Source organism: Pleurodeles waltl, chromosome 4_1, assembly GCF_031143425.1.
Source record: "Pleurodeles waltl isolate 20211129_DDA chromosome 4_1, aPleWal1.hap1.20221129, whole genome shotgun sequence".
Taxonomy (NCBI): domain Eukaryota; kingdom Metazoa; phylum Chordata; class Amphibia; order Caudata; family Salamandridae; genus Pleurodeles; species Pleurodeles waltl.
Genome location: NC_090442.1, coordinates 841,302,740 through 841,323,103, shown reverse-complemented (window position 1 = coordinate 841,323,103; position 20,364 = coordinate 841,302,740). Strand labels below are relative to the sequence as shown.

At 43.5% G+C, this 20,364-nt stretch overlaps 1 protein-coding gene across 2 annotated transcripts in view; it reads right to left on the bottom strand.

Moving 5' to 3' along the window:
• SCYL2 (SCY1 like pseudokinase 2) overlaps positions 1-20,364 on the bottom strand; it is a 349,357-nt gene that overhangs the window by 13,246 nt on the left and 315,747 nt on the right. For both annotated transcript variants that reach the window (XM_069229600.1, XM_069229599.1), the window contains one exon: positions 18,222-18,314. In XM_069229600.1, coding sequence (XP_069085701.1) covers positions 18,222-18,314 — 93 coding nt within the window. The remainder of the gene's footprint in view (positions 1-18,221; positions 18,315-20,364) is intronic.

Sequence of the window (20,364 nt, the reverse complement as noted above, 5' to 3'; positions counted from 1 at the left end):
ATTTATCTCAATGCACACTACAATATATTATCACACCTTTTTAAAGGAGTTAAATAACATATTAACCAATTATACACATGGGACACTTGGAAAAAAAAACATATATGAAGAGGGCTCAAGTTTGAAACCTTGAGATTTACTAATTTGTAAAACATTTACAATGTCCAACAAAATAATAAAGAAGAGGGGATTCATTTTCAGAAGACAGAAAGTTCCACATCCAAGATAAGTAGGGTAGCTCAGTGAAGGAAGGAGGGGAAGAACTGCATATATAATACGGTAAAAAGTGGCAAAAACTGAGTTTAACTGATCTCTGTTTCAAAATGTTTGCTCTGCAGCCACAAGTGTTAACTTCAAGTCAATTTCAGTAGCAATCGAGAGATAGTACTCTGAACCAGTAAAAATAACAAAATGTGCTGCAAGGCTGGAAACCTAAGTCACAACACAAACACTAAAAAACCATGTGGAAAGATTGTTTTCACTATAAGAACTTCAAAAGATGAATACAGACATAATCAAGAGTGTGCTATGTTAGGCAAGTAATCATGTACGGAATAGGGGTGGGCAGTGAACTCCCCTCCGCTGGCTGAGTTTTTCCCACTCCGCTTAGAGAGCGGAGTTTCGAAAAACTCCGCGCAGTGGAGTTTTTTTCCTCGCTTGCGCTCATCAACAGTGAGTTGGCAAGCTCCAGCCAGGAAAATCTTACTCAAGAACACAGATGGTTGCAACCCCTCACGCCGAGAAACATTCTTTTTGGGTTGAGGTAGCTGCTGCTCAAGTAGAAAATCACCCTCGAGCAGCAGAAAGGAAGCAGCGCCCTGTTGAGCTAAGCAGGGAGCTGATTTTTTTAGCACGGAACAAACACCTGGCGCTAAAAATCAGCGCGACCTAACGCACGCTGCTGCTTGTGGAGTTCCGCGAATCGCGGCGGAGTTTATTGGGCACTTCGCTGAGCACTGCATAGCACAACTCCGTGAACTCTGTTGAAGCCTAGTACAGAATCCCTTAACCACAATCCGTAAAAGAAAACACACCTAAAGAAATGAGTGAATGTTTTGAGGAAATTATGGTTAATAGTATTGGGCCCTTCGTATCTCCTCATATGGAGGGATGTGTGAAGCTCTATTCGGTTTTGTCCATAAATCCTATCATAGGGTCTGTTTTACTAAGGAGTATATCAACCCCAGAAAGTGCCTCAGTGAAACCAGGGATAACCAACAGGGCTGTGAGTTATCCAAATCCTGCAACCTTTTTGTGTGACAAAGCTTCACCTGTAGACTTGGTGTAGACCAAATTAAAAACCGTCATACGCTGCAAGACATAATCAGTTCATTCAGCCTCTGTGTAACGGCATTGATAAAAAGATGATATAAATGGTCATCATACAGAATTTATCTGTCCAAATTGATAATCTACTTATATATAGACTATATAATCTCTGTTAATGTAGCCAACAGTCTAGCACACTCATCAGATCAGCTTTATTGTGTTGCAGAATGGTGAAACCTAACCGAAGAAAAAGGATACAGTGTCACTGGTTCTGGGTCACAGTGTACAGCTGCAAATCCAGCTGTGGTGCATCTATACCAATCCAAAAGGTCTCACGAGTACAGAAAGAGAGAAAGACAGGACCACAAGGTGAGGAGGGGGCCAAGCACATCACAACTCTTTCGGAACAAGATTTTGTTGCATACAGGCCTGAATGCCGGCTGTCACTAAACATGGTTGCAGATGACCTCTCTAGTATTACAAGTTGAGAACCTACCCATAAATCAGCGGAGACATTAAGAACATGCACATACATGTTGTAACAAGGATGTAACAAAAAAAAACATTTGAAATTTTGAAGGTAGGTAACAGGTTAATTTAAACTCAAAGCATGACAGAAAGAATAACTAAACTAAGAGGTGTGATATTCTGAATAGCAAAGAGCCAGTTATGTATTCTAGTATGCCCAGACATGGATCCCATGCACACACTGCCACTAAAACCAAGCTATACTCAACTTGTAACCTTCATCGATGTGAAGATTGTGGGACTACTCTCTATGTACTTGCCTCCAATTCAGGAGTTTTGGAAGAAAGTAACCAATGAAACAGAATGAATAAAAGGTCTTTTTCCAAGTCACAGGATCGAGTGACTCCTCCTCTCGGTGATAGTGCACATGGGCATCAACTCCTATGTTAGATTGTTTTCCCACAGGAGGGTGAAGTAAGGAGTGAAGACCTGTGTATGTACAACTATAGATATATAAAAAGTAAGTAAGATGACCATGCAACTGTATATACATATGTACAAATAAGTACTGTAACGACTACAGGCTCCCGGGGAAGAGGGAGGGCGCATGTGAATCTGCAGCACTACATGCCATGAACAGATGTCTACTGCATAAGTAACATTTTCCATTCAATGGCATGTGTAGCTGCAGATACACATGCTTTGCATAGACTCAAAAGCAGTCCCTCTCCCAGAATAAGCAATGTCTATCCTGTAGGAGTTAGAGTAGTTTGAAATAGTGTTTTAAGTACTGCCTGACGAACATTTGCTTGTTGGTGAGATAGCACATCCACACAGCAGTGTTTAGTAAATGTGTGTGGTGTGGGCCATGTAGCTGCTTTGCATATATCTACCATTGGTATATTTCCTAAGAATGCCATTGAAGCGCCTTTCTTTCTAGTTGAATGTGCTTCAGGAGTTACTAATAGCTGTCTTTTAGCTTTAAGATAGCAAATTTAAATACACTATACTATCCATCTGGCTAATCCCTGTTATGAGGGTGTTGAAAAGCTACAAAAAGTTGCTTAAATTTCCTGAAATCTTTTGTTTTATCGACATAATACACAAGAGCTATTTTGACATCAAGGGTGTGAAGAGCTCTTTCAGCAACTGAGTCTGGCTTTGGAAAGAAGACTGGTAATTCCACTGACTGACTGATGTGAAATGGTGAAACTACTTTAGGTGGGAATTTTGTGTTAGTCCTAAGTACTATTTTATTTTTCTGAGTTTGAAAGAAAGGTTCTTCTAAAATAAATGCCTAAATTTCACTAACTCTCCTTAAGGAATTAATTGCTACTAGGAAAGCAACCTTCCATGACAGAAATTGCAGAGTGCAAGTGTGCATGGGTTCAAACGGTGGACCTATAAGTCTTGTAAGCACTATGTTAAGATTCAAGGCAGGAGCCGCTGGAGCTCTAGGTAGAATAATTCTTCTAAGCCCTCCCATAAAAGCTTTTATGACAGGAATTCTAAAGAGAGAAGTATGCTGTCTGTTTTGTAGGTAAGCTGGGATTGCTGATAAACTAATTTTAATAGATGAGTATGCAAGATTTGCTTTTTTGTAAATGAAGCAAATAACAGACAATAACCTGTACTGAAGCTTTGAGTGGATTAATATTTTTGGGTTGACAGTAATATACAAAACGTTTCCATTTAGCTACATAACACTGTCTGGTTGTAGATTTGCGTGCTCCTTTTAGAATGTCCATACATTCTTTTGGAAGCTGTAGATATCCAAACTCTATGACCTCAGGAGCCAAATCGCCAGGATGATCACACTGGGATTGGGTTGCCTGATTTGACCTTTGTTTTGAGTTAATAGGTCCGGTCTGTTTGGAAGCTTGTGATGTGGTACTACAGACAGATCCAACAGTGCTGTGTACCAGTGTTGACGTGCCCATGTGGGAACTATGAGTATCACAGTGAGGGAAGTGTGACGGATCTTGATGACCAGAAATGGAATTAGTGGGAGAGGGGGAAAGAGTAAGCAAATATCCCTGACCAATTGATCCATAGAGGATTGCCCTTTGATTGAGGGTGTGGGTACCTGGATGTGAATTTTGGGCTTTTTTTTTTTTTTTTGCTTGTTGCGAAGAGATCTGTGTCTGGGGTTCCCCACGTGCCGAAGCACTATTGAATCACTTGTGGATGGATCTCCCATTTGTGTATTTGTTGCTGCGTCCTGCTTAAGAGGTATGCCAGGTGGTTGTGTATCCCTTGGATATAGTCTGCTAGTAGTTGAATGTGATTGTGAATTGCCCATTTCCAAATTGTATGTGCTAGAAGGGACAACTGAGATGAGTGCCCCACCCCCCCCCCCTGTTTTTGCAGATAATACATTGTGATCATGTTGTCTGTCCTTATCAACACTGTTTTGTTTGTGATCTGTGGCTGGAATGCTTTGAGTGCTAGGAACACTGCTAGCAATTCCAAGTGATTTATGTGATAGGTTTGTTGAATTCAGTCCCATTCCCCGTCAATGGTAAGATCGTTGAGATGGGCTCCCCAACCTAGCATTGATGCAACGGTGGTGATTATGGTTGTGTCACAGGGTCCTGAAATGGCTGCCCTTTTGACAAGTTGGTGTGATTCCACCATTGCAGAGAGTTGTAAGTTTGGCAGTCCAAAAGCACTAGATCGTGAAGTTGACCCTGTGCCTGAGACCATTGTTGCGACAGACCCTGTTGTAGGGGTCTCATATTTAGAGGTGCATTGGGTACTATTGCTATGCACGATGCCATCATTCCCAGCAGTTCCATGATAAATCTTACTGTGTAAGTGTGATTGTATTGTAGCTGAGATATGAGATTGTAGAAAGCTTGGATTCTCTGTGGGTTTGGGTACGCTAATGGTGATTGAGCGTTCAGTATTGCTCCCAGATACGGTTGTATTTGTGCTGGTTGCAGATTATATTTTTAGTAATTGATTGTGAACCCTAGACTGTGTAGGGTATCTACTGTGTGTGCTGTTGACAGGTTTGAATGGTGCTGGCTTTTATGAGCCAGTCGTCCAGATGGGGAAAGACAAGTATGTGTTGCCTTCTGAGGTATGCTGCAACCACTGCGAGGGATTTGGTGAATACCCTTGGGTGCTGTTGTTACTCCAAAGGGTGGCCCTTTGAACTGGTAGTGCTTGCCTGCTATCACAAATCGTAGGTATTTTAGATGTGCTGGATATATGGGAATGTAGAAGTAAGCATCTTTCAAATCTAATGCTGTCATGTAGTCTTGTTTTTGTAGTAGGGGAATGACATCCTGAAGAGTGACCATGTGGGAATGCTCTGAGAGGATGTACTGATTGAGGGGTCTGAGATCCAGGATTGGTCTGAGAGTACCATCCTTTTTTGGTATAAAGAAGTCTTGAGAATTTACTCCTGCCCCTTTTTGAGATATAGATACAATATCTATTGCACCTTTGAGTAGAAGTGATTGTACTTCTTGTTTTAACATATTTAGTTGTTCCCGAGAAAGCCTGTGTGAGCGAGGGGGAATGTTTGGTGGAGTAGAGATGAGATCTAGGCAATAACCATTCTGGATAATTGACAGCACCCACTGATCTGTTGTAATGTTGCGCCATTAGTGGTAGAGATTTTCCAGCCTTCCTCCCACAGGGGATGTATACTGTGTGGGGATGAACAGAAAAGTCACTGTTTAGTTGAGGTGGAGGCACCTTTGGTGGTGGTGGATTTACCTATACCTCTAAAGTTGTTTCCCTTGTAATATCCCCTAAAAGAACCTTTGGTGTAAAATTGTTGTCCCTGCTTTTATTGGGATGTGGACGGCTCTGATGTTGATGTTTTAAAACCACCTCTGAAGTGGGGCCTACGAAAAGTTTCCCGAGCAGGTGTCTATAAGCGGCACCCATAGCCTTTGCTGTCTCAGAGTCTTTCTTTAATTTATCTATGGTAGTATCCACCTCTGGGCCAAAGATGTGCTGTTTATCAAAAGGCATTGTGAGTACTGCCTGCTGTATCTCAGGTTTGAACCCTGAGGTTTTTAACCATGCATGCTTTTTTATAACCACACTGGTGTTAATACCCCTTGCTGCTGTGTCTGCTACATCTAAGACAGATCTAATTTGATTGTTAGAGAGAGCTTGCCCCCCTGTAACTATCTGCTGTTCCCTATTTTGGTGTTCTGCTGGAAGGTACTGTAAGAGCTCTTCCATCTCATCCCAATGAGCTCTATCATACATTGCTAATAGAGCTTGAAAGTTCGCAATTCTCCAGTAATTAGCAGCTTAAGTTGCTACTCTCTTCCCAAACTTGTGACTCCTTATCTGGGGGAGGAGCATCCCCTGTGGGCTGGCTATTTGCCCTTTTCCTCGCTGCACCAACGACAAGAGAGTCAGGTGGCAATTGTTGTGTGATAAAAAGGTGATCTGAAGGTGCAGGCTTGTACTTTTTGTCCACCTTTGGTGTAATAATCCTAGCCTTCACTGGCTCCTTAAAAATGTCATCTGTATGTTTAAACATGCCTGGGAGCATTGGTAGGCACTGATACTCCTTATGAGTGGATGATAGTGTATTAATAAAAAAAAATCATTCTCTATGGGATCTGAATGCAACTGCACATTGTGATATGCAGCTGTCCTAGTTATGACCTGATTGTAGGCCGTGGTGTCTTCAGGTGGAGATGGACTAGCCACATATAAATCAGGATCACTGGATGGAATAGGGTCTGGAGCATATAAATCCCATGGGTCTATGTTACACTGAGTGTCACCCAAATCATCCTCATGTGTAGAAATAGGGGATTGTGGAGAAAATTGTGTAGGTAAAGGTGGTGGTGGAGTATCTGGTGGTCGTGAAGCAGGAAGCAGAGGAGAATGTGGTGGTGAAGGCTACTGTACTGCCTTTGGTTTCTCCTTATTCTTGAATATCTCTTGGAAAGTTAACTTTCTTTTAGTTGTAGAAGGCGGAGAAGCAATAATCCTTCCAGTGTCTTTGTGGGTTTGGATTTTGCGCTGCTTAGCTTCCACCACTTAAAAAATGGAGCTTATTTGTGAAGACGGTAGCTGGAGCATATTTCCCCACCACAGGTTTTAGCTCCGAAAGTTTGGAGACTGACTGTTTTAGTCAGGCCGAGAATGTCAGCTCCGAAGTGGGTTGTAGTTTTTTGGCTCCAAAATGGATGGTAGGGTTTTCAGCTCCAAGGTGGAGGTCTCCGCTCTTCAACTCAATCCAGAAACAGGTGTGGAACGCTGTTCGGTCTACGCTGAATGCATTTTGGTCTTCTTCGGTGCTGAATGCATTTTGGTCATCGGTATGTATTTTTTTGGGTCCGACCATGGCGGGCAAGCAGTGGTGGACCCAAAACCAGTGCTGATGTCTTTTTGGTTGCCTTTAGGTGATGAGAAGTGGCTTTTGTACTCACGGACTGCGCCGCTGGAATTGAATGACTGTCCCCAGCTGACTCTCGGTCTGAATCAGAGTCTGCAATAGAAACTGCAGCCTGAGCTTGTTCCTCTCCGAAAATGTTGGGTGTTTGCTCCGACGACTTAGATGCCATCTGTAACCGACGCCTTCTTAGATCCCTCAGAGTTTTCTGCGGACTACATGTATCATCTTTTTGAAGTCTGTGCGAAGATGACAGAGGAAGACGGGATTCAAGCCGTGTGGTGCATGCCATTGCGCCATGTCAGTGACAGACCCCTATCAGGTATGTCTCTGGTGCATCAACAGATACCACAACACAAAGTCGTGTTCCGACTGCCAGGCCTGGGGCCCGAAAGCTTTGAGAGAGCAGTCTCTGAAGCTCATGGCGGCCAGGCAGTCGACTTGATTGTCACGACTCCCAGGAGGCCGCTGTCCCCATCGAGGAGGTCGCAGGACTGCTCCAGGAGTCGTCTTCTTCGCACTTGAGGTCCTCTGAGACTTGGGGAAGAGGCACAAATAGAAGAAGTCCAAGCAGACTTCGCCATGCCAGTCGGCTGATGAGGCATCTCGGGAACGTCAACGTTCCAGGCACGGTTTCTCAAACCGATGCCAGGGCCGACTTCGAGCCTCCCCACCTTTCCGGAGCTGGAGTGACTCCCACTCAGCTGAGAGAGTTTTAGGACACCAAGAGCCTTATATTCGAGTGGGCTGCCCCTGCTCGTGCACTTTCGGGCCCGCAGGGTCAGCAGGGGCCCCATCGGATTCAACACCAGCAGCTTAGACCTCAGCGCTGTTGGGGACTTCTGGATCCGATACCATATCCGGAACGATGGCAAGTGTACACAGTCTCTGTACGTATGGATTTTCGGGGGAATCTCCAGGCAAACTTTATGGACATACCCTCCAATGGCTTGCGCCTATTTGGAGAAAACACAGACTTGGCGCTTGAGGTGTTTGAAGATTCTCGGCTAAGGCCAGATCCTTGGGCCTATCGGCACCTGCTCACCATCAGTCTGTCTTTCACCCCTTTAGAGGCTTCGGAAGGGGTGTGGTACTATGTCACCCACAAATCAGCCACTGTCCACTGTCATCTCAACATCCAGTGTGAGGACGAGGTCTTGGTACCTTCAGACCCAGAAGGTCTAGCCAGGGGTCGAACACTACCCAGCCCCCCCTCCTCTACAGCGCCTAAGTCCTCTTAGTATGATTCTGCAAGACAACTCACGTCCAGTTGGAGGAAGGATTCAATTTTATCTCTCTCACTGGTGGTCAATAACATCAGACAAATGGGTCTTTCAGATCATACAGAGTGGCTGTTCCCTTCCCTTCCAGTCCTTCCTTCCCTCTTTGCCTCCACTAAAAGAGCAGCTGATGGAGGCTCACTTAATCTTGCTCTGTGAGAAAGTTACAGCTCTCTTGGGCAAGGGAGCCATAGAAAGGGTCCTGATGTCAGAAGTAGGCAGTGGTTGTTATTCCTGCTACTTTCTGATTTCCAAAAAGAGCGAGGGTCTTCGCCCCATTCTGGTTTTGCGGGACGTCAATCACTTCCTCAAAGAGGAGAAATTCAAGATGCTCACTCTTGCTCAGGTCTGTCTGCTCTAGACCAAGGAGACTGGATGGTAGCGCTGGACTTGCAGGATGCGTATTTTCACATCCCCATCCTGCCTGCCCACAGGTGTTACTTGCGGTTCAAGGTGGGCCACAAGCACTTTCAGTTTACTGTGATTCCCTTTGGTTTCACCAGCACCTCGAGTGTTCACAAGTGATGACAGCAGTAGCAGCTCATCTGCACAGGTTAGGGATTTCAGTCTTCCCCTACCTCGACGACTGTCTGTTGAAGGCTCCTACTCCCCAGGCTCTCGTCACCCACCTTCAGACTATGGCGAACCTCCTGCATTCGGTGGTGGTCACTATAAATGTGCCAATGTCACATCTGACTCCCTCTCAGATGCTCCCCTTCATCGGGGCTATTATGGATACAGTGCAGTTTCAGGCTTATCCTCCCGAGCAGCGAGTCCAGGATATTCAGGTTATGATACAGATGTTTCGGCCTCTATCCTGGTTTTCGTTTAGACAGACTCTGAGGCTGCTGGCCCTCATTGCCTCCTGCATCCTGTTAGTCAAACATGCAAGATGGCATATGAGGGCTCTGCAGTGGGACCTGCAGTTCCAGTGGGCACAGCATCAGGGGAAGCTTACCAACATGGCTCAGATCTCAGAGGGAACTGCAAAAAACCTGCAGTGGTGGTTAGTGAACTGTGATTGGGCAGAGGCAGACTCCTCTCCCTTCCCCAACCAGATCTCACAGTAGTGACAAATGTGTCACTTCTGGGATGGGGCGGCCATCTGGGAGAGGTGGAGATCAGAGGCCTCTGGTCTCCAGTGGAATCCGAACACCATATCAACTTACTGGAGCTCCGGGTGATCCGACTTACATTGAAAGCATTTCTTCCTGTTTTAAAAGGGAAAATGGTGCAGGTGTTCACAGACGTCGCTACCGCAATGTGGTACTCCAACAAGCTGGGAGGTGTGGAGCTGGGGACCCTTTGTTAAGAGGCCCTTAGCATTGATCCTCCGATCAGGCTGCCCCTTTGGGAAGATCTTCTGTCGCAGCAGGGGAAGAGTCTCCACCCGAACCGGTCAACTCTGCACCTTCAAGCCTGGAGATTGAGCGGCAACAGTTGATGGCTTTTGACCTTCCTCCCGAAGTCTGTAAAGTTAGTTTGGCAGCCAGGCATCCCTCCAATAAAACGGTATACTCCTGCCATTGAAAACACTTTGTATATTATTGTGCAGAAAGATCTATTGATCCTCTTTCTGCTTCTCTTTCCGATATCCTTCTCTTTATACTATTCCTTACCCAGCAGGGTTCTGCCTTGGGTATTCTCAAAGGTTATCTTTCTGCCTTATTGGCGTTCCTTTGACTGCCTGATCAGCCTTCACTTTTCAAGTCTCCTATTGTACATAGAGTTCTTAAAGGGCTTGTACATATTTTCCCCCCTAGCCCTTTGCTATGCCTCAATGAGACTTAAATCTTGTCCTCACGTTACTTATGTGTGCTCCCTTCGAGCCTTTACACAACTGTCCCCTACGGCTGCTCACCATTAAGGCAGCCTTATTAGTGGCAATAACATCTGCCAGGAGGGTGAGTGAGATGCAAGGTCTGTCATCCAAGCCACCGTATCTCACTATGTATTCACACAAGGTGGTTCTCAGAACACGTGCCTCTTTCCTTCCCAAGGTGGTGACACCATTTCATCTGGGTCAGAATATCATCCTGCCCACCTTCGTTGCTCCACCGCATCCCTCTAAGGAAGAGGAGTGACTCCACCGACTGGACCCAAAACAGCATTGACCTTGACCGCACAAAAGAGTTCCAGGTGGATGACCAACTCTTTCTGGGGTGCATGGGTGCAAAGAAGGGTTGGGCAGTGCAGAAACAAACCATTTCGCTCTGGGTCGTTCTCTACATTAAAATTTGCTACGCACTGGCCAAGAAGCAGCTTCCTGAGGGCTTAAGGGCTCATTCCACCAGTCCTGGATAGCTGTCAGGCAGCAACTTGGGCATTCTTGCACACGTTTGCAAAACAGTACTGCCTGGATAATCTGGAGAGACGGACACTTTGCCCGTTCGGTCTTACAGGACTTTTTAGTGTGAGACGATTTATCCTCAGCCAGCACCAGGAGGTTATGGCCTGGGTATCTATTCTAAGGTAAGGAATCTGCAGCTAGACATCTCTTTCAGGTGAACAAGTTACTTACCTTCGATAACGCATTACCTGGTAGAGACTCTGTCTAGCTGCAGATTCCTTACTCCCACCCATGCCTCCCCGCTCTACGGATATGTCTAACAGGGTAAGGAGGTTTATCCCTTTCAGAGCCCTGTTAATTGCACAGATGAACTGTTGGAAATTAGTGGGAATAAGAACTGACGTACATGCACCAGAGTGGTGCCTTTATAGGTGACCGTGATGTCACAGACGGCTCCAACGACGCTACGTGGATCCAAATGACACCACCCAACGGTGCACGCAGTGTACTGCTCAGAAAAAAATTCCAGATTTTAAGCTGACACCAGGAAATTCTAAGGTAAGGAATCTGCAGCTAGATAGAGTCTCTACCTGATAATGCGTTACCAAAGGTAAGTAAAGTTTTCGTTTAGTTTTGTGTAATAAAATTGGTTTAGTAAAACTGTTTGGTGGTAAAATTAAAAACGTGTTACGAGATAATTTGGGAGGGCCTGTAGTGAAATATGTGTTTTTGACCACTGAGTTTGTGTTGCACCACTTTGCACCTGGATTAGCTGTCTAGTTTTCACCAGTAGCAGACTACATTTTGTATATAGTTTAGCTGCCTATTGACTATCTGTAATGACATTAAGTATGTTTGACCACTGACTGTTTCACCACTGTGCATATTAGTTGTCCAATGTTCACTAGTAGCACCTTACATTTTGTATTCGGTTTAGCTGTCTGTTAGCTTTAACGTGGCATTAGATATTACATTCTGTATTCAGTTTAGCTGCCTATTGGCTTTAACGTGGCACTAGACATTCTGTATTCAGTTTAGCTGCCTATTGGCTTTATCGTGGCGTTAGAAATTGCAGTTGAGATATTGCAGATGAGCTGTGTTTTTCCACATGGTAAACCAAGCTTGTGTTTTTCGTAGATTCTCTCACCAAACACTTGCATGATAAAGAAGCACATATTTTCTGTTTTTCTCTAGTGCAGCCTTGGGAAAGACAGCCTTAAAAACTTGGCCAACTTTCAACGCTTGTTTCTTCCAACTCTGACCAACAGTAGCCAGCATGTTTTGACTATTAGAGGGAAGGGCCTTTTAGCAGGCTTTTTCATTATTCAATCTATAAAAGGTGTCCCTGGGCAGCAGCCAGGGGAATTTTCTGAGACTTCAGTCAGGAGCGGGCGTCAGCTGCCTGACCTGTCCCGTAAGGGTGGAAAATCTCTTTCTCGCAGTTGAACATGGGTCACCAACTTGCAGGCATGAGAAAGATGACGAGCAGTGATATGCCCTACGGTGATGACTTTTGACTTTTATTCTTTGCTTTGAAGTTATGCTATAATATAATCACATGTATTTGCTGTGTACATTGCAATTGAGAATCACTTTGATATATTTTCCTTTCATTGCTGTGACTACTTTTAAAAGTGTGCCTCCAACCTACTAATCTCCTCTCTCAGGAACCTCGTGGTGAAGTAATAATAAATGTCTTCTTTAAACTAAGAAGTGCATTCCAGAGATTGTTCTCAGCTCAGTCATTAGTGAAAGCAAAACACTATCAGAGCGTTAGAAACTGCCATGTTAAATCTGTTCGTTCTTTTCCACATTGTAAACTGTGCTTGTTTTTGGGCTTTTTGTGGCCAAATCCGAACGTATTATTTTTAAAGCAGACCTAAACTAGCCAGCATGTTTGATTTGCTAAATGAGGGTTTTTGTCCAGAAAGCTCCTTCTACTTCTTTAAGATATAAAAAGACCTAGTGCGACAGCGAGAGTGAGAGTAGCCTCAATCAGGATTCCTGACGTCAGATGCCTGATATCTGTCCCATGAGGGTGGTAATCTCTTTCTTGCAGTCGAACGGGGTCATCGTCTTGCTGGTATGAGAAAGATGAAGAGCTTGGCAGGCCCTACGGTGATGAATTTTTACTTCGTTATTTGCTTTGCATAATATAATATAAATACACATATTTGCTGTGTACATTGCAGTGGAGAATCATTTTGGTATATTTTCCTTTTATTGCTGTGACTATTTTTAAACGTGTGCTTTCAACATGCTAATCTCCTTTTTAGGAACTTCGTGGTGAAATAATAATAAATGTCTTATTTGAACTGAAAGGTGCATTCCAGAGATGTTTGTCAGCTCCGTCATTAGTGAAAGCAAAACAGCCCCCCCACCCCCGAGATTTCGGCTGCCTTTGGGCCTCCACAGTATTTAATCCAGCACTAATCCCCAGAATTACAACTGGCCTCACAACCTCCCTAAATTACCCCATCCTGTACCACATCAGGTACTATGTGAAATACTTCTCTGTCACTTCGGGCTAGGTTCAACTTGTATAAATATATCCCGCAAAGTTTAAACATGAAAGAGCTTATGATGGGTAGGTAGGATGGCGAAGGAGTTCTTACCGTTACAGGAAAATGTGTTTTTTAATTTACACACATTTGCATTTCTCAGTGCAGTATCAATGCGATACGAAATGGAGGAAGAATGCTAGAAAAACAGTCAGCCTACTGTTCCGTACCTACTAGGATAGTACATAAAGTATCTTCCTAGAAAACTACTTCCCACCTCCTCTTTTAAAGTCCATTCCACAGATTCTCACAATGCATCTGATCTGTGCCTTGCCACACCCTACCATTCCACCTTAGGTAGGAAGCATTTTAAAACACTGTAACTCATGTCCAGCTTGAGCCAGTCACACACTGGAAAACAATCAAAGGGAGGGCTCTTGCACTTGGTTGGATATTGAAGAAAGAGTGGTGGCTACTAAAGTTGGGGAGACAAAAAGAGGGTGAGATGAGTAAGGGTACATTTACAAGGTCCTCCGGCATATGTTCGCAGACACTTTGCTTGGGGTGTGGGTTGCTTCTAGGTGTAAGAGATTAGATGTTGCATTGTGGTCCCAGTACCTTCAATTTAAAAAAATTGGTGGCGTTGTTGGTGTCCACTCCTACACACGTTCTCTTTGGTGGGCTAGGTGAATGTCCTATTGGGCCTTTGACTCCACATTTGTCACCTTAGTGATAAAGCTTCTTCTCTAGCGAGAGGGTACGACTCTTCCTTCTTTATGGAATACACTGCAACTTTTGCATCCTGTGGGTTCCAAAATATACATTGTTTTAGCATAGTTACAATGCATAATCCTTCCTGAAGAGTAGTTTTGGAAGTGCATCTCAGACCATTAATTTGTTTTGCATTAGCTATCATTCCTTTAATCTTTTTTCTTCTGTTGTCCGGGAAGCATATGGTAATAACCATAGCTTATTTTCCTGTCTTATTTCCAGGTGGCCACTAACAGTGTGTTGCTCAGGTCTTCAATCTTAAGATGCGGATTCTTAAAAATAAAATCACAGCACAACCGGCAGACCCTTTGTTAACCTCTGGTGGAAGCATCCATATATGCCCTCCATGATTTGCTCATGTCACCAAAAAGCCTCTCAAAAAGGCCACTCTCCTCTTCTTCAGGGATGCCAAGGATCCCGTTTCAATTTCAGCTCCACATTATTCTGGCACATCAAGGCTGTAGCAACCCTTTTCCTTGTCATGAGTGCTTGTATCCATTTAATTTCTTCTGAGCAAGCCTGTGATGATTTCTCTTACAGAGCCGGTACATTGATGGGTATGTCATCTTCCCTGAGTGCCCAAATGTATATGAAACTAATATCCCAACCTTTTATTTTAGCCTTGGCATCATGCTAATCTAGGATGCGTGCAGAAGTCTATGACTGACTCTTTTAATGGAAAGTCCGGGACATGTTCTATGACCTAAAGGGTCACACAAAATGTGTCCTCATAATAGGCATAAGACTGCTGTCATTACACTTTGTGGATTGCGTAAAGCGATGGTGACAGCATTCTATGTTTTTATGAATCAGGTGTGGCCAAACCTTTTTCCTGTGTCAGGGACTCCCTCTTATGTCAAGTTCAGTTTTTATGTGAAACCTAGACCCTTGTGTTGACATTACCCGTGTGTTTATGTGCAGTGAGTATGTAGCACTTGTATTGAAATAGGAGTCTGTGTGTGATATAAGCCTTTGTAATCGGACCACTGGTATCCATTTTGTACAACTCCCTGGTCTAGCGTGGCACAATAGAGGGTGATATAGGTTGCCTAGGCAGTTCAAGTTTATGGATTGCATTCCAGTGGCTGAAGGACGGCGATCTTGACTCTATAGTAAATGTAGAAAGGAAGGATGGAGACAGGGCTACCTTGACAAATTGAGGACCCTGTTAGTAAAAGGTTGCTGATTAGTTCTTCCTGAGCACTATCACTTGGCACATGTGAGGGGTAAGAATGCACTTTCTTCTGTTCAAGGCAAGAAAGTTCTAGACAGAGCCTGTACTTTTGTCTGTCTCTGAATGCTGCTTCAGGAAGGCTGATGAAAGCCAAGTGCAGAGATCTCTTACTTCTGATCTTGTTTTGGATACTCCTTGAGGTCAGCATCTTTTCTACTTGCTGTGATTGCCATCACCCGCACAAAGGCTGTGTCTGAGGAGCAGCAATAAAATGACATTTGAATGATAACCAACCCAAACTGGCTCTGAAACCTAAGACACTGGATCCACATCACCTGTCTGAAAAATGTTTCTAAAAGTAGAATCCACACAATCCTACTCATTTCCAGTTCCACGTTCTTCATGACCAAGGAAGACAGGGCTCCACATAGGACTAAAAGGATTGCTGCATGACCAGGGCTGGTGTTGCATATTAGCCAGTCTCTCAGAGTTTAGGGGACATTAACTGAAGTCTGTCTGCTGGTGGAGCCGAGAGGCTGCCTATGGCTTAGAAGCCTGCCTGTCCACTGGGAGAGGGAAGGAGTGTGCCTGCCCTTGCAGAAAGAAAGGCTGTTAAGGAGAAGAAACCCAGAGCGTACTCAACTGAGGGATAACCCAGATGGAGAAAGCCTCAGGGAGTGAAGCCAGGAGCGACCTGTCTATGGAAGGGGGTTTCTAGTCTCCCTAAACAGTTCTAGTCATGAACTGCATCCAGCCTTCTAGGAAACTGAAGTATGGAGTGCGACTGACAGTCGCCATAATTGAGAGACTGGTGCGGTCACTGCTGCTATCAGAGCCCAAGCAGTCTCTCAACATGAGGAGAGCGTCCTGATCAGCTTGGAGGCTGCAAATGCTAAATCATCCACAAGGTTGAGATCGGTCCAGGGACTTCATCTGGTATACAAGTGTTCCATTTGTATCTGAAGTAGGAATGCCACGATTAATGATGCCACATGGAATATCCAATGTCTTCAAGCTCGAAGAGAGGGCAACCCCATGTCCTCAACAGCACATAAGTCACTGCACCACAAAAACAGGACTTCTGTACACGTCTAACACAGGTACAGACTACAACTCCCAGATGCAGGTAACCGTGGGGCTTGAGAACAGTGTGAAAATGAAAGACTGAACAGCATACAGACGTCTACAGCACAAATTAAGACTCTACCAATAATTTCCAAAAGAGAAAAACAAACTTAAATGTGTAGCTCATATATGCCCTGGGGGTTACTGGGTAAACTGCACCCATGCCTAATCAGAGCTGTTTCCCAAATTATGCCAGATTAAGGACTATGGGGAAGTCTGTTAGTTAGAGAAGGTGGGTTGTTTACTGAAGGGTTTAGCACCTCAAGATATTGAACACAACAACATTTCATGCCTGTGCCACACTCCTCAAACTGTGTAGTGATGGGTAATGTTGTGTATGTAAAGTACTTCTTTTTTATTCAATAGTTAAGTCCTTGAACAGACAATGGTTTATTATGTCTCTTGACTGACTTAATTTTTGAGCTCTTGTCTCCCACAGTACCTCACTGAGAATCATTTGACTGCTCATTCTTACTACCCTGGAAATCAAATATAGAAAAGGTATACTTTCTCTAGTGTACAGAAGCCTAGTAGGACGGACCCTACAATGCTAGTGGCAAACAACCTCAACTACCACGGTTGGGGCACAGTGGATCCTGCCTGACCTGAGGCCCTATTTCCCCAGGCTGCTTTTCCAGTAGCAGTTCAACCTTAAGCTGGCCCAGGGACTTCGGAGAGATTGGACTTCGAATACTCATCAGGTTCACTCCTTGGATTCCTGACCTGAAAAATAGGCAGGCTTTTTAACGGCCATACCCTTGCTTACAGGCCATTATGCAGAGTACCAGGGGTCCCAGAAAGAAGACAAGCTTTATATTTCCCCAATCCAATGGTGACAACTGCAGGTGTGGAACTGCACTAGTATGAAGAGACGATTGTTGACGTGCCGCTCTCCATTTATGCCATTACATACTAACAGGGCCTTCTCGCCAAGTTTTAGGCTAGCCTTGGCAAAATGAAAAGTAACCAAGTGTATCAAACTGAGGGACATGTTTGAGCATGGAATGATTAATACCTTTCAACAGATGAAACAATACATTCACCAGCCAGAAGAAGAAAGGTTAGGGTATGATAAACAAGCAGGTATAGTAGAAAGGCACGCAATATTTGGCCTCTTTTGAAAAAAGCACTGGGAGGGTAAAGTCAATAACAGACAGACAATATCAGAAATATACCCGTGCCTCAATGTTCAAAAGTATCAGGATAGATGTGTCAGGGGGTCTGGAAGAGAGAACTGGGGAGGCAATAAGAATAAATGGGATACGATTGTGTCCAGAGCCTTATTGTCACAGAGCCTGGAGACTACACACACAATTGTTAGAGGTCGGATTATACCCCAAGCCTCCTTCTTATCACCCATATAATCTGGTAATTGCTGGTTTCAGGAGCTCCATTGCACACTTACTTTGAGAATGCCATGTGCTCCACGAATTCTGGCACACAATGCATACCAAAATGGCTACAGGAGAGAAGCAGTCTAAGCTCAACACTATATTATAAGGTTTATCATCAAGTTCTAATTACCCTAAAAGTAAAACACATGGACATAATTTCACTACAAATCCTACTGAAAATACACTGGGCTCAAACAAAGGTGGCATTTCCTGGTAATGGAGTGTCTCAGGCCAGGGTGGGACAAAGTGGATAGCTATGCAGTTGAAGAAAAAAGATGGGCTAAGTAGGGCACATAAAGAGGGAAAGGGCGCAATGACAGTTAATATAAAAAAAAAGACCAAATGATATTACCCGACAGGTACAAATGAGTGGGGAGAAAGGAAGGACAAGATCATTTGTATTTGTTACTAATATCAAAGTTCAGATAAATACTGGATTGAAATATGCATGAGTAATGTGTGACTGAGAAATTCAAATCTTATATAATTCCGTAACATCTGTTGGTATTACATTAGGCATTAATTTGTGAAACAGCTTGAAATAATGCAAATAATGAAATAAATAACAATACCTTTCTCTGCGGTTTTAATGTATCTTTATTAACCGATCCAGTGCATGGAATTTCAGGTCCGATATTCTTAAATGCTTTGTCAATCTGTTCTAACTGAGATATTTGAAATTATTTTACTCAACTTTATCATACAATATTGTTTTAAAGCTACATTCATTATGTTATTAGCAAAATATTTCACACAATATTTGTAATAATGACAAAAACTAAAATACAGTACTAAAGTAACATACATTTTAGAGTCTGGTCAAGAGCAAAGTCAGGCAGTTTGTCAATTGGGTGTATATAATAATTAAGATAATTATAAAGATATGTACACAAATATATGGTTAGGCACTACAAGTTTACACAAAAACACAGTTTCAATAATATCCTTACTATATTAATCTTCACAAAGGGACAGAAAGACATGACGGACAATTTTAATGCCAATACCTTTCCCATTTAATTCCGGTAGCCTCTAGGTTATGACAGTGTCTTACCCAAAACATTTTTGCAAATATGTGAGTCTATTTGAGAAATGGCAACCGCACTTGCATTATGTACAAACAAATGACAGTCAGAGGGTTTTAGGAATAATGAACAACCCAGTTTAGTTAACAAGCAAAATTAGGTAAGATTTCCGTGAACCTGAAATATTAATATTAGGTTTCTGAGTGTGCTATGTGAAAAAAGTGAACTATCAGTGTAACAAGAAACTCACAGCACTAGTCACAAAAGTACCTTAGAATGGAAAGTGTGGACTGACAGAAACAACACTTAAGTGGTAACACTGAATCTTTGAAAGTTTTTGTTAATAATAAAAGCTGTGCAGTGGGCATGCAGCACACGAATGGCTGTACCTATATATGCTTGGGACTTGGCAAATTGCATCCTTCCAGAGCTACAGCGTTATGGGAAGATATATTGGTCTACTGGGAGCCTAGGCAGCAGCAAAGTCAGAGATCTGCATTTGTGTGGGGTAAGAGTAAGCCAGGAAGGCTAAAGGTGAGCAGAGTAGAGGAGTGAAAGGTACATAACTCTAAAAGACACCTTAGGGGACAAACAACAGCTGTTTGAACTGCCTCCAACACTGGCCTGCAGGTCCACTGGGATGCATCAGGAAGATGCTTATTTGACCAACCTTGGGAATCAGTTGCTGCACTGCAGACTCTTTCACTGTTCAGTTAAAGCCCACCTCCCTGCTGATACAAGCCAGAATAGCACAGCTGAGTCTACACTGGCATCTGAATTTGCAGATGGTATTGAACCTATATAAGTTTGATACACTACTACAATACTAGTAAACTACACCCAACTGTATGTTATGGGCTTAAAGAAGGCATGAAGCACAGCCATGATGACAAATTCCCATTACTCTGATTTGAAACCGACATAGCTGAGACACAAATTATATTGGCTCTATATAACGAGTCATAAAAGAATAAAGCATAAAATAATGTGGTTGGAAATTTAGGATATTTTGAGTGACATAATTATAAAAGTATCAAAAACAATGCCATCTTGCTGGAAAGGCAAGGGGAACTGTATATCTTCTTGCCAGTCTGCATGTTGTTGGTAATTTCAGAGAGGGACTTCATCCTCTCAGAGTGTTAGATTAATTCCAAGAACTAAAGATGCACAGGAAAATACAGATCTAATAGAGTTCACCTTTTACCTGGTGCAGTCTTACCTTTCCATTCTGAGTTCTGCAGATCACAATGGAGGCTGACGTGGTAATACCAAATGTTTTCCTCCTTTCTGTAAATGCAAAACTCAGCATTGTGCTGTTTCCCTATCACCTACCCCATCTGTCCGCCAAACACAAATGTTGGCAAGTTTTGCCTGCGGAAATACGTGAGTAGGAAAACGGTAAGGTCAGTGCAAACTTTTCTGCAGAACTCAGAATGCTGCTCATATTGTAACTTCAGCTCAGCATCTCTTTTCTCCCCCAAGCAGGCGAGAAAAGTACTACATCCAGAGTTTCAAGTGCTTCACCTTCCAATGCAACTCATGCTGCCTGCTGATTTGTGTGAAGGCATCCCTCATCCCCTTCTCTTTAATCTCTAGAGGCACAAGAGGAAGGATCCCTAGGTGATTAGCATACCTGCAAATCTTGCAGGAAGTATCTCACAACCTGAAACTAACAATGCTGGTGCCAATT